Genomic DNA, 14,971 nt, shown 5'->3' on the forward strand with positions numbered 1-14,971 from the left:
CTACTTTCATACCATTATTACCTACTATTTACACACAAAATACTTTGAAAACACACCAGACACTCTTGTTGTTGCTGCCTTCACTCTTCCTGCCTTTAATGAACACCCCTCAGCCTCTCCCCACTTAGGGTCCAGTCACCCTTTGAGACGCAGCTCAAGTCCCACCTCCTTCAAAGAGGCCTTTTCGGACAGCCTGAGTCTCACTACAAACCTCCCTTTTCTGAACTGCAGCGTCACCTAACACATGGCTGACTCTCCTTACCTAGACTGTGAAACTCTCAGGCAAGGACTACTTTTTAAAAATCACTTGAACAGCTGTCATTTTACCAAGTATATGCTGTGTGCTAGGCACTGTGCTTAATGCATATTTTTTTTCTAGTTCTCATGGCACTACTACAAGGTAAATGTTGCTATTCCCACTTCACAGATTAAGAAACTGAGGCTGAGGCTGGTGGAGTGACTTGCCCAAAAACGTATAACCAAGGAAGTGATAAAACCAAGAATAAGATTTAGGTTTAATCTATCCCCGAACCTATGTCTTTTCCACTAGATCACACCACACTGCTTGATGTCTAGCAATTGGAACAGGATCTCCAGTGTCTCATTTAGAGGAAGAGTTAACCAAATGAACATTTAGTGATTACAAAAATTACTGGGCTTCTCCTCAATATATGAAACTAGCATATCATTGTCATCACAAACCTGTTATAATGTCTTTTTCTCTGACAGTGTAGGGGTAATTTTAATTTTCCTATAATTTATGCTGTGTAATAAATTCTCTTCTTTATTCAAAAACTCACTATAATCTAATAGTCCTGGGAACCCCTTCCTCCTTCAACTTCCAAAATGATAAACTCTTATGCACATGACGTATGACATAATCTTTGCACTGCTGGGTTTGAATGATTATTTTGCACTTATTTCTGCTCTTTATCTCATCCTGTTGAGTGCTATATCTTTCAGATATGGATCAAAGATGCTAATATTTAGTAGCAAAACATGGGAGAAAATTGAACCAAATCAACTGAATTTATTGTCCAGTTATAACTACTAGATAACTATTAATTAACTATTTTTGCCATAATGTTTAGGCTTAAAATGCATAAAAGGATTTCAAATAAACATGAAATTTAAAATTGAATTTGTTTCTATGATGTTCACAGTTCTTGAAGACATACCAGCCACAACATCAGCCACTAACAAATAATCATCTGAGTTTGGTGATAAAGCTATGCTTTTGGGTGTTGTACATTACTATTCTGCATTCCGCATGGCTCTGGGGGATTTCCTGAAGCCAAGCCTTCTTCAGGTAAAAATTCTGAACTTCTTTTGTGAGACCAAAATCTTCAAACTGATGAGGCCACCCATGCTAGGGTGAGCAAATCCTGCTTCACCCATGACAGTTCTAGTATGTGCCTATTTTTTTGGCTTAGTTATGAATAATTCCCTCCTTCGTTCTTAAAAGTTCCTCTATTTTAGTAATAAATTATATGATCACCTTACCTATAGCTATTTTATTTTCCCTTCTGAAACCCAGGGCTCTTTCTTAGGGCCCAAGAAGTCAAATTATGTTTCCCATCATTAGACATTGTGATGGTCTCCAGTAACTGTCAGAATGGGTTAAGCCAAACCAGACTAGGTAGATCTGCTTTTGAGTTGCTTAAATCATCCCTGATATATAACACCCCCCTACAGAACCTGATGCATTTAGAGAGAAGCACAAGGCCGCCTGAAGAGGAACGTATGTTGAAATTCTCAGTCTGTTCTCTTCATTATTCTGGCAGACCCTGCCCACCTTGCGTTCCCAAGATCCTTCAGCAACCCTATCTGCTCTGCCATGTTCTCCTGAAACCATAGACATGAACTCTGTAGGGACCTCTGCCTCAATATCAATTCTGAGAATATTTGATCAAGTTGCATTCAGGCAAGTAAGAGACATCGATGCTTAGTGAGCCTCTATTCTTTAAGGATGCCATAGCATCTAATACAAATTAATACATGCTGCCTATGCAAGTCATGTGAAACTTAGTCATTTTGATAGCACTGCAAATGCATTTACTCGCTACTTTTCACTAGCTCGCTGAGATACTCAAGAGCATCGTGACACTTAGTGATACTTTCCCAAAATGTGATTAGGGACTGAAAATTTAATTACCTCCCAGGCATATAAACCTTCACATTCAAGATAAACAAGGAGGCAGTGTGGCCAAGAGCTGTGCGCTCTCTCTGCCTGGCACCCCTCACAGCTGCACGCCCCCACTCTGGCCTGACTGACAAACCTTAGGTCTCTTCACTGCTGCCTCTCTGGGGCGCCTTGGCCACTGTGAGCCCGACTCTTGATTGTAACCCCACTGCTGATTTTTCCTTTACAGCGAGTAGGTCCCAACATGCTCGTGTTTGAGCAAGCACGCCAGCAAAATGCAGGAAGGACAGCTAATGACAGATAACACAACTCCTCTCCTCTGGTTAGTTCTTCCTTCCACAATTATTTATATTGTGTGGGCAGTATACAGCATCTTTTAAAATCTTAAGTCCCAGACAGTATCCTAAGCAGTGGTTCCTTAGAGGGTACCAGAAATCTTACAGAAACAAGTCATTCATGTTCCTGCCATGCTCACACATAGAAGATGCCTTCTGGAAAATTAAATGGTTCAAATCAACCAATGCTAGTTCAAAAATGACTAGCAATCAGTTGGATTGCTGTGTTAGACATAAACTTATTGGCATAGATAGTTAAAATTTATCATTGTTGTAGAAAATTCTCATTAACAATAATTTTTCGTAGAAGATAACACCTCTACACACTCAGGAGTGGCCTGGGTTTTGTACTGAAACACAAGTAATGAATGTCCTTGAACTTCTCACTCTTTATCTCTTTTCCCATTGGTACTGAACTTATTTTATTTTTAATACCATCCCCATGTCCCATTTCCTACTCTTCCCCCCACACCATCCTAAAGCAATTAGTTCAAGTCTCTTTGGGGAGGATAATGTTCTAGCAGAGAAGATAATTGAAGGTATTATTTAAAGCAAGATAAAACTTATATTAAATTATCATAAGCGGAGTTTTATTTAAAAGAGCCTTAAAACAGCAGCACTGAACAACTGTTCTCAGTGAAGCAAACCATCCAGTGCGATCTGCTCCTGTGATCACTGTTAAAAGGCAGAATCCGACAATGGTGTCTAAGTGTTACCTGTAAACTAAATATTTAAAAATGGAATCCTTACTCGCTAATGACTTTTGTACTTTTTTATCCTCAATTCTGTGTGATTTTTACATTTCTAACATGGTGCTTAGTCCATAATGCATATAAAACTCAACACACCAAGGCCATGAAGGTTAAGGGTAAGAAAAGAAAATCCACATTGTTAGTGTGAGTACTTGGCTTCTAATACCAGGCCTCCTTGGGGTGACGAAGCCTGCATTGACTTGTCTATCAATTCCTGGGCAGTAGGGAGGCTGCCTGGACCATTTCACTAGAAAGAGTAAGGAACACCCACAACTGGAAGAATCCTCCTGCTCGAACCGCAGAGCAGAAGGGGGAAGGGAGGGCAGCGTAGCCAGATTTGGGTGTTACCTCGATGGCCAGCTGGAACTGCTCGTGCTCCCGCTGCAGCTGCTCTGCTTCGGACAAAGAGCTGGCATTGACCAGGCTGGCGTTGAGCATCGACTCCCCATTGCGGATCCATCCCAGGACCTGGGGAATTGGAACAAGAACACAGATGAATGGCCTTCGCAGCTTCCCCAGAGCTGTTGCCTTCTCTCATGGGCCCTTTCACCACAGAGTGTGCTATCTTCTTCCTCCAGTTGGAGAGCGGCCAGGATGGGTCTGGGTAATTAAAATGGTCACCTTCCTAATCTTACCTGGCACCCTGTGCCCTAAGGTACTTACTTTAAGGACCAACTTCATTCCCAGCTTCATATATTCTTTCCCTACCCTTATTATCCTTCTGTCCCAATGTCCTCACCCACTTAATTTAAACATCAATTTATCTGATTGCATTGTATGTGTGTTTCTGAAGTTCCTTCTGGAACACAGAATAGTACAAATAAATACATTTCCTCTGTTGGTACCCTTTTCTTTCCTTTTGTTTTTTAAGGCCCGGATATTAATAACTTCTTGAAATCTGCTACATCTAATCACACCCATTAGAAACAATGTCTTTGTCATGTAGCACGACCATATCACGTTGCATTTACCACCGTTGTGGCCCTCACCACAGACGGCCGCCGGTCAGTTGTTTTGACCTGTTTCACTTCCTCCCTCAGACTGTAAACTTCCAGAGAAGCAGGGTATCAGATTAGTCACATTTTCATCTCTTAAAGTACCTTGCATATGGTGGGTGTGCAGTGATGGTTTTGGAAGAGTAAGTGATTATCTAGGACGAACATTTAGTCACATCTAAGCAGTGGGTCCAACCGCCTATGCCTTGCAAAATAGCCCAGAGAAGAGAGGCTTGAGCTTTGGTATGTAAGCAACCCAAAGGCAGGAGGAAAGAGACAAAATAAGCAAAATAGCATAAAAAGATCCATATACTGGGTCACCAGAAAAGGAGAGAGTAAGTTAAAAATGATTTAAATTATATAGAGGCCATGACTAGGCTGGGTAAAATTTGCAGGTGACCTTAGTACTCAGCTAGAAACTATCAGAATAGAAGGAGAAATAGCTGACACTGCCTAGAAGGTCCTAGGTGTAGTGGACACGCGGCGATTCTCCAGCTAATAGAGTTGGTGCGAACAATCAAACTAGAAGAATTAGGCCTTGAAAATCTACCTTGTGTCTGGTCACCAAAAAATTGCCAAATATTTTCTTTATTAGTAAATCTGAGAGCTTTATTGGAGAAGAAAATGCTTTTGAAGTTTCAAGATCAGTAAATACCGTGCATCTGTTACTTCAACATAAACAGAAGTCACCTCAATCTGTTTCAGAATTATTTTTCCCTCCTCCCAACTTCATGTTAAATAATTAGAAAAGCACCAATCCTGGACTCTTATGCCATAACCCTCACAGGCATTTTGCATATTTCCTCCTTGGGCAGTAGAGGACTGGGGCCATGCTGCGCATGGATAACACTGGGGCAGACATCCCACGGAAGCCGGGCTATCTGGACTGAGAGGTTGATTCATGGCCAGTCTGGCAGACCGTGGATGAGGTGCCAATCTGCACAGCAATTAGTTGCAGGAAATAACTGCTCAGAGTGCATGTGTGAAATCTCGGATGCCACCGGTGTCTGGTGGCTGGCTGGCTAGTGGTGCTAATGATTTCCAAAAGGTGCCTGCAGCTTTGGGTACATGCACACATGGATCACATGTCTAAAATGCTTTAACTCTTCGCAAAATGGAACGCACAATGTATATTTTGAACTAAGCAAGTCCTTTGCATGGATTCATTGCATTTTACTTCAGTCTCTACCTCTTTCATTAATTCATGCTGAATTCTTGACATTTTGTTCATTTTTATTGTCCAAATGCACTGCAGGACTTTAAAATGGCAGATTTGATTTTAGGAAGATTAAAAAATGCACGGCAGTTTATATCCATGCCTTGGGTTCAGCAGTGGCACTGATCCCTGATCACATTTGTCCTAGAAGCAGAACTGGGATAGTGTAGAAAGGGTACAAAATCTTAAAGTCAGAACACCTGGCTTTGTTCTACCAGGCAAAACCATTTAACCCTTCTGCGCCTCAGTTTTCTCATCTGTAAATTTAGGGTAATGGTCCCTTCACTTTCAGTATCAGTCTTGATGCAATGTACTATAATACGTATAGCAGGATGCTGGCGGTGGTGGTGATTTTTAGTTTTTGAGCAAAGCTAGGTAATGCTATGGCTCTTCATTTGTACCTCTCATGATGAGAAAAGAAAAAGTCTAGGAATATTAATTTTTGTCCCAGTACTTGTATTCTGGGCCTCCTGATGTTATGTAGGTACTGTAGCTATTTTGTTATAATTTTTTGTACTCTCATTAATGACAACTCTTGTTGGTATAGTTTTCTGTTACTGTAGTCCTTTGTCTTCCTAGTTCAGAAAGTTGGCTATTTATTCTTCATAAGCATCTACTTTGCAAATGAGTGCAAAGTAGAAGGAATATTGTAATAGAAATGAGAAAATGTTGGACCTACTAATCTTGAGCAGTTTGACTTTGGAAACATTTCCTCTCTCTGAAGCTCAGTTTTCTTTTCTGTAAAATGGTAACAATTTTCTTGCCCAAGTCGCAGGGTTAAGAAGATGAAATGAAATAACTAATGTAAAAGTATTTGCACACCATAAGATGTAATCTGTCAGATTAATATTTTATGTTGATCAGTCATTGAGAGAACAGTTTACCTACAGGTTAGATGCTCTTTGAAAGTCACTGTGAGCCCTAATATTCTATACTTCTTTCGAAATTCAGAGACATGGGATACTGGACAAAATTAACTTTGTAGAAATAAGGAAATGAAAAAGTATTGCTGCTTTGGGACTTAGAGCGAGGCCACGAATTCAGTTCAGTCAGACCTGGGAGGGGGAAAGGAAAATGGAGACCTTAGTCCAAGGAAGCTTGGATAACCCTGGGTTAAGAGAAGGCTGGACTTAGGTAACTATAAGTGGGAGCCCACACATAACTTAGGTGGATGTCCATCTAAGCAGAGTGAACCCTGTCCCCATGTAGGCTGAGGAAGCAGCTTGTATATGGCTATATTCTCTAGATAATATCAACAACAAATCTCTAAGGTTGCACTCAAAGCCACTGAGTCTAAGGTTTCTACTGCAGAAAACATTACAAGGCATAGCCATTTTCTGCCATTCCAACCACAGGAAAACCCATCAGCCCCTCAGATGGTAACTGGGAGCTTCTCATGTTTTCAATGTCTTTTAGGGATTTTTTAAAAGGTTTTATTTGGTTATTTTTGGAGGAGGGGAAGAGAGGGAGAAAGAGAGGGAGAGAAACATCAGTGTGCGGTTGCCTCTCATGCAGCCCTCACTAGGCACCTGGCCTGCAACTCAGGTGTGTGCCCTGACTGGGAATCGAACTGGCTACCCTTTGGTTCATAGCCTGTGCTCAATCCACTGAGCTACACCAGCCAGGGTCAGTGTCTTCTAGTTTTAAAAATTCAAGGTTTTTGAGACTGTATGGATTCACCCATCATAGTTTTATAAATTGTGACCACATGCCTTCTTCATTATCTCCATTTTGAAACAAATGATTAATACTTGTCCCTTTGGTTGCCTCTCTTTTGGATCTCTCCCAACTCCTTTCTACGTTTTATGTACAGTGAACCCAACTGAACACAGTATTCTTGACGAGAATATGAGGGCAGGATAATCTCTTCTCCTTTGTTTTGATGTCCATCTTGATCATATGCAAATTCTGGCCAGTGTTTGGTCCACAGGGCTAATTTTGTCAACATCTTTAGTAAAAAATATGTGTGATTTCTTTCCCCATAGCTGAGAGCCCCCAAATCTTATAAATCCATTTTGACCTATTTTCTGCCAAATGCCCTGCTCTGTAGGAATATATATGGAAATTCGTTTAGTTTTATGCCCATTAAATAGGTTTTTCAAATCTTCCTGAATTATCTAATAAATGTGAGGTCATTCTTACCTGAGTAGCAATTTTTCTGCAAAGCAATCAGCATTCTATGGGATTTGGGGAACAATCTGAACTATTTTTCTAGAAGAAAAGGGACATCTGGGTGGTCCTGGACCATGGATTATAATCAAGAGAGTGGTTTCCCTTCAAGATTCAACATTTTCCTGGAAGTAAGTAGGCCATTTATCTTAGATACAAAGTCCTAAGTAATCCCTCAGGAAAAAAAACAAAAACAGTTGCATCGATTTTCTTTGTTCTTAACACTTGAAAATAATTTTCAGTTGAATGTCTGTGGCATCACCACTCCTCAAAGGCTCAGTTTCATGTAACTGTGATGTAATGATTTATGGTTATGATGGCCAAGCATAAACCTCCAATCTATGAGAGCTCTGACAGCAGAGCTGTATGTATAACCGCTGTTATCCTCTCCCTCTCTGTCCCCATTACTGATATTTCAATTAAATGTCCTATTCGTTTCTTTTTTGAGAGTATATTCAAAAGAGAAACTCAAGCTGGTGTCTAAATTTAGCCCCTGATCAATACTGACATCTAAATTAACTCCCTCTTTCCAAGTGTCAACAGCGTCCAAGTCAATACTTCCCGCTCCACCAACTTCCATCAAACACAGATGCCTTCTCTAAAACTGGATTAGACAACTCTCTAAAGAAAGAGTCTTACACTGACGGCGAAAACAAGTCTGTCTAATGAGGCGTGGTGGCTTAACCGAGCAGCAGTCCCTTGTCGTCCCCAAGGGCCACTGTCCTTTGCAAAGGCCTTCCCAGTTTTCCTAACGTCTGACTCTAGCAATCCAGTACCATTTTGAACTACAATACCACTGTGTGGTAGGGAGAAGGAATTTTCCCACCCCTGTAGAAGAATTCCTTTTTTTGTTCTCCAACTCATGAAATATTGAATGGAAATGTATACAAATATTAGTCATGCCTGAATTATTCATAAAGAGATGTTTTACTGTCCCATCTGACAAACTACGTATCATCATCCCAGCTCCCCATTCCATTCAGAATATACACTTGGAGGATGACCACTTATTTCTATTTTCATATCAGTCAAAAAAACATAATCGGTGTTGGCTCTACTACTAATGCTGGAGCAAAAAAGTAAATAAATAAAATAAAAAACCAAGAACAGAAGCAAAAGTATATATTCATTTCAAAGTCAAACAGGGATAATTTTCATGTTATCTGCTTTGTTCGGATGACTGCCCACGCCACTGTCCACTGGCAGAAACAGCTGAGCACGGAGAGTGGAGGGAAACTCCTGTGACCTCTGGAGCCCGCTGACGACTGGGCGGGTGCCACCCTCGCTGCCAGGTGTAAACTGCACCTGCCTATCTACTCAGATGTACTGCTTCAGAGGCCAAGAAAGTCCCAGACTGAATTGTGCTGGAAGGCTTCTTTTTCTTCCAAAAACCCAGGGTGGGAGTGGGGCTTTGAAGAGGCAAATTATAGGACCTTGGATTTAAAAGGCCTGGGCTCAAGTCTCAGCTTGAGTTAGTCAGGAGGCCCAGCAAGCACTAATCCTCTGATACCTCAGTTTCCTCATTTGTAAAGTAAACACACACCACTCCCCACCCCTTGCTTGTTCTAAAATGAGATCACAAATGAGGAAGTACTTCTATGAAAAGAAAGTACTATCACTACTGCCAAGAGTTTCAGATTTGTGTGCTCGTCACGGCTCTGGGGCTGCCAGGATTTGTACCACGTCTCCATGAACAATATTTTTCTCCAGAGATTCAGATGTGATCCCAGTGTGATGAAACAGAAAACGACTTGGATGGCAGTGCTGTGGTCTGGTCCTGCCTGGGGCTCACTGGTGAATCTTTAAGCATGTTTGGGCTGTGGCCGAGCCATGGTTGTAGGAGAAGAGGAGCAGAGAAGTTTTTTTGCCCATTATAGTAAACAACAATGTAATGACTGAAAGAGGCATTAGCAAGAAATGTCCTGACAATAAGGGACCGAGCAATAATTAAATCAAATATGATGTTTCTGTTCCCTGGGGTAAATTAATAGACTTAAATCTAAAAGATCTAGCAGTTACTGCACATAATAAAAAAAAATCTGTAGCTTAGAAAAAATCTTCACCTGGGCATATGTTCATTGATTTTAGAGAAGAGGGAAGAAGGTAGGGGAGACACATACAGAGAGAGAGAGAGAGAGAGAGAGAAACACTGATGTGAGAAAAACACTGATTGGTTGCCTCCCGTACACACTCCAACTGGGCATTGAACTTGCAACCTGGGCATGTGCCCTGACTGGGAATTGAACCCACAACCTTTTGGTGCATGGGACGACACTCCAACCAACTGAGCCACCTGGCCAGGGCTGTAATATTTTTTGTTGTAGCATTGGTTATTGTTATGTCCCTAGAGATTCCTAGAGATCTGGGTATGTCTTTAGAAAAATACCAAGTATAATATCTCATATAGATAAGAACTTTTTTCCTTTTTAAAGTTTACTTTAATATGATAAGAAAAATTTATCAGAACCACACACACACTGAAACAAGTGATAGCAACTGCTACCACTTATTGACTATGAGCTATGTGTCAGGTATTGCACTAGACACGCAGATGCCTCAAATTAATCAACCCAGCTCTGAAGGCTTAGTATATTTATTGATAAAGGATATGTGTTTCTCATGACCTGTATGCCAGGACTGAGGGCACAAAGGAAAAAAAAAATACTGGGGATAACTTGGGAATGCGCTCCTTAGATTGTTATGAAAGAGAAATTTTGCATTTGTTGTTTGAGCTATTGTACCATTAGGTCTGTTTGTTAGGTCCAATAGATGGCAGCCTAGCTTTCAGAAACAAATACACCCATTCCTTAACTTACCTATTTCTAAGGTCTGTGTACACCTATGGCTGATCCAGCCCAAGTAGGAAGCCCGAGTTGAGGTGGGAGAGCCAGGCTCACCTGTTTGACCTCGGCCTGGAGGTGCCGCAGTTGGAGGCACTGCTCCAGCCGCTTGTGGGTCTGCTCTGCGTTCAACTCCAGTTCGTGCTGCTTCTCGTGCAGAAACTCCAGCAGCTCTTGCACCTGGGCTGCCAGATCGATGTCCTTCTCACAGATTAACTCAATTCCTAAGTTAGAAAAATAAACGATTAAAGACCAGGTAGTACTGCCAAGACCACATTTCATTCACTATGCATATGAAAGCTGGAATTTAGAAATAGCTGTTTCAGTACTCTCCCACCCTCTGCAATATTTCTCTGTGGAATTGGACAGATTGCCATAACTGGCTTTTTTGGGGATGCTCAAACATGCCATCTCTTTTGCCTGGGAATAACGTTCCAATAGATGATCAGCTTCTTATTATTGACTGGATTTAGGGAGAGGTGCTCCCTGTAAGCCAGTCCCCAGACAAGACAGCACTCAGCAGTCTCTGATAGGGCATTCGCCAGAATATTCACAAATCAGCCTCTGAATCATATTGGAAAATACAAAACAAGGCCAAGAAAGGCTCTGTCTCAGAACTTCTGCCCAAGGCACACTCTCATTAGCTGATCACATGGGGAGACCACCAATCTCAAGGTACGGCCACCTGAAAATGAAATCCTCTTTGGGAGGCTTGCCCACTGCTCTTCCCGAACCACCAGAAATCATCACTGCCTCCACCAGTACACCTGCGGAATACAGTCAGGACATCTGTACACGCGAAAGGAAATTCATTTCTACGGAGGCAAAAATAGTGCTTTACATAAGGACAATATGGGAGAGTAGGGAAAAAATTTTCTGGTGTTATATGGTAATAATTTCAGTATCTTTTCATGTTTATTTTTTGTCAGTTTCATAATTCCAAGTCCTAGCTCCTGAAATATCTGTGGGAAACAGAAAAGAACGGCTTGTTCTTTTGGCAGTCAACTCCTTCCACTTACTATTTTCAGTTACCAGGAGGATGAGGTAGAACATCTCCTTGACTGAAATAGACAGTAAGAAGGAATACAAAAATTTCTACCTCTGCAATGCTCAGCCAAGTGGCATGACCCTTGACCCCCATGTTTACTTTTACTTTCTAAAAACCTAATTAAACTTCACCTGCAGCCCTGGTCAGGTGGCTCAGTTGGTTGGAGCGTTGTCTGTGCACCCACAGGTTGCAGGTTTGATCTGCGTGTGATCAGAACGCACACCTAGGCTGCACGGTCAATCCCTGGTCAGGGCGCAGACTGGAGCCAACAGATCCCTCTTTCCCTCTTTGGCTTTCTCTCTCTCCCTCCCCTTCCTCCCCCCATAAAATCAATAAACATATCTGTGGGTTAGTATTTTTTAAAAAAACCCATCTGCAGAAGTAGGTGCTCTTCCTTGCTTCCAGCCACAATGCAGATGCTTTTCCAGCTCATTTTCATTCTGCACGTGTCTCTGGTGCTTAGTATGCTGGGCTCGGGCAAAGTGTCTTCCTGTGGGAAACTTACGGCTTGCTGCATGTAAATAGGCTCTCTAAGCCTAGTAACTCATCAAAGAGGCCATCCCCCTGCTTAGGACATCGTCCAGGAGAGGCTTGCAGCCTGCCCCGAGGCAAGCCCTACATTTTCATCTACCTTGCTTGAGCCTGTTTTATGAGACAGACACAGAAAACAGAATGGGTGAGGATGACGCCTCTACAGCCCTCAACAGTGTATGGTGTTGTGGATGGAGAATAAGAAAAGCATGATGACCTACTGCAGCTACACCTAGAAGAACACAAAGTCACCCCTCTCTCCCACTGCCCCCTACACATTGACATGAGTCCCAGTTAAACCCCATCAATTGGTATATGTCCACCAATCAACAGCAAATAAAGCTTTCTTGTGCTGACATTACTCCTCTTGATCTAATCATCGGCTTAAATATTATCCTCAGAGGATCTCAGAAATGCAACAAGAATGTTTGTTCAACCCTGGTTGGTTTGGCTCAGTTGGTTGGATCATCACTGCCTACACCAAAAGGTTGGGGGTTCGATTCCCAGTCAGGGCATATATGGGAGGCTACCAATCGATGCTTCTCTCTTACATCCATGTTTCTCTCTCTAAAATCAATAAATATTTTTTATAGGAGAATGTTTGTTCTTTGCATCAAGTAGTGCAATATATTTGTAATAAAATAGCTTGTCAGTCTCCTTAATGAAACGTTGTACTCAAGTTTCTTTCTGATGTGCTCCCACAATGTTCCCTACCCATCCCTCCGTCAGGACACTTCCACTGAGGTTGTTCCTTGTAACTGGTGTGTTCTCTCAGGAATGCATACACATGGGCACTAGGTCCGTGTCTGTCTTATGCTTCTCTGCATCTTTAGGATCCAGCACAGGGCTTGACTCGTAACACCCAATAAATACCTGCACAGTGAACACATGGGATGCTTTAGGGAGGAGCTCAGGTCATGTGCTGTGGTGGAAAGTACCTGGGAGCTCTGGGGAAGGACACATGTAACTTTGAATCCCTGGTCTGCAACCTATTAATGGTGAGCCTCTAGGCTCAGTATCCTCTCAGAGACTGGGTACAATGGGAATCCTAAGAAAGACATTTAGGGGTGTCATGAAGACTAGGAGATAAAGTATATATAGTATGTGGCATTTTGCTGGCTTAAAAAATATCCTTCTCCCCACTTTTTCTTTCCCTTGGGAAAATGATATAGTCACTACTGATTACTGACTGATGGGAGTATTGAATGCCTTGTATAAAATGTAAATATAAAATCTTATCCTCAGGTGTTTATATATTGGGTTGACCAAAAAGTCTTAGTTTTTTCCATACAATGAAAGACACATTTTTCATTCCACCAATGACTTGATTGACTTGGATATTTTGAGTATGTGGGCTCTCTCCCACATGGTATAACATTGATTGTTCTCAATTAATGTCTTGATTTGATCGCTATCAACTTCAACTGGTCCACCTGACCATGGAGCATCATCCAGAGAGAAATCTCAAGCATGAAACTTCATAAACCACTTTTGACATGTTTCATCAGTCACAGCACCTTCTCCACACACTGCACAAATCCTTTTTTTTTTTTTGCATTTCAGTTGTGTTTTTTACCTTTCTTGAGATAATAAAACATAATATGCCAAAAATGTTTCTTATTTTCTTTTATATTCAATATTAATATGGCTTCCCAATTCACCAATTTTGATAAGTTTTAAAAAATGCATGTTGATATGACAGCTGTCACAAAATAATCTAACAAAATTGTTTTGAATGAAGTTAAAGACAGCTCCGGCCATCTTATGAAAAAAACCAAATGGACTTTTTGTCGAACCCAATCCTTGCTCGAGGTATCCTGTTAGAAACTGTGGTGGTTTGGATGCTGTGAGACCTGTGCTCTCACCTTGGCTCACATTAGATTCATCTGGAAAACTTCAAAAAACCTCTGTGTCCTGGCTACAGCCCAGACCAAGGACACCAGAGTCTCTGGGGGTGGGGCCCAGACATCAGTAAGTATTCAAGTTCCCGGATGATTCCAACACAAAAACAAGACTGGAAACCACTGAGTAAGATGGTACGACTGCCAGCAACCAGGGGGCAGAGACAGTCCTTCCGATATACTCAGCTACTAGAATGTTTGGCACTGTGTTTATCTGGGGCTCAAGGCCACAGCTAAAAATAAGATCTTGCTTTGCTTTCCTTTGCTGTCAGGTTGAGGGAATCACTTCAATTTCCTTAAGGAGAGCTGACTATGGTCTAGGGTGAGCAGTATTCCTGGCTACAATGCTCATACTTGTAATGCGTTCCTTTTTTAAGAAGATTTATTTTTTTTTAAGGGAGAGAGGAAGAGAGGAGGAGAAACATCAATATGCGGCTGCCTCTCGCACACCCTCCACTAGGGACCTGGCCCACAACCCAGGCATGCGCCCTGAACTGGGAATCAAACCAGTGACCCTTTGGTTTGCAGGCCAGCACTCGATCCACTGAGCCACACCAGCCAGGGCCTGTAATGTGCTTCTTTACTGTGTTTTTAAATTATGCATCTGCCTCAGAGAACATCTTCTTCTCTCCTTCCTCCATCCGTGCCTCAGCACAACACCAGTTCAGGAACTACACAGTCCCGTAATCAGGTTTTTAGATCAGTATTCTCGATCTTGGCCCTACATTAAAATCACCTGGGAAGCGTAAACGACTCTGGACCCACTCCAGACCAATTAGCTAGGAATCCCTGAGGGGTGTGCCCCCAGCCTTGGTATTTTAAAGAAGTTCTCCATGCATTTTCTAAATATGCAGCCAGGTCTTGAGAACTATTGTTTTACCTCAAGTTCTCGTCTGCCCTCCCCTCAGCCCCAACCAGATCCACATTCCCAGTGACCCCAGAGTAGCTTCCATTTTGGAAAAACACAGGTCTTTCCTTCCTTTTATGACATAAGTAAAATTATTTATGGCTCATTATTTTTGCCTACATTTCTTTCACCTA

At 41.8% G+C, this 14,971-nt stretch overlaps 1 protein-coding gene across 3 annotated transcripts in view; it reads right to left on the bottom strand.

The window, feature by feature from the left end:
- LOC119039416 (kalirin) overlaps positions 1-14,971 on the bottom strand; it is a 571,768-nt gene that overhangs the window by 137,375 nt on the left and 419,422 nt on the right. For all 3 annotated transcript variants that reach the window (XM_053672926.1, XM_053672927.1, XM_037132217.2), the window contains exons 15-16: positions 10,508-10,674; positions 3,579-3,698 (exon numbers count right to left, since the gene is read on the bottom strand). In XM_053672926.1, the coding sequence (XP_053528901.1) occupies positions 3,579-3,698; positions 10,508-10,674 (287 nt within the window). The remainder of the gene's footprint in view (positions 1-3,578; positions 3,699-10,507; positions 10,675-14,971) is intronic.

Source organism: Artibeus jamaicensis, unplaced genomic scaffold (assembly GCF_021234435.1).
Source record: "Artibeus jamaicensis isolate MK-2021 breed Jamaican fruit bat unplaced genomic scaffold, CSHL_Jam_final contig_793, whole genome shotgun sequence".
Taxonomy (NCBI): domain Eukaryota; kingdom Metazoa; phylum Chordata; class Mammalia; order Chiroptera; family Phyllostomidae; genus Artibeus; species Artibeus jamaicensis.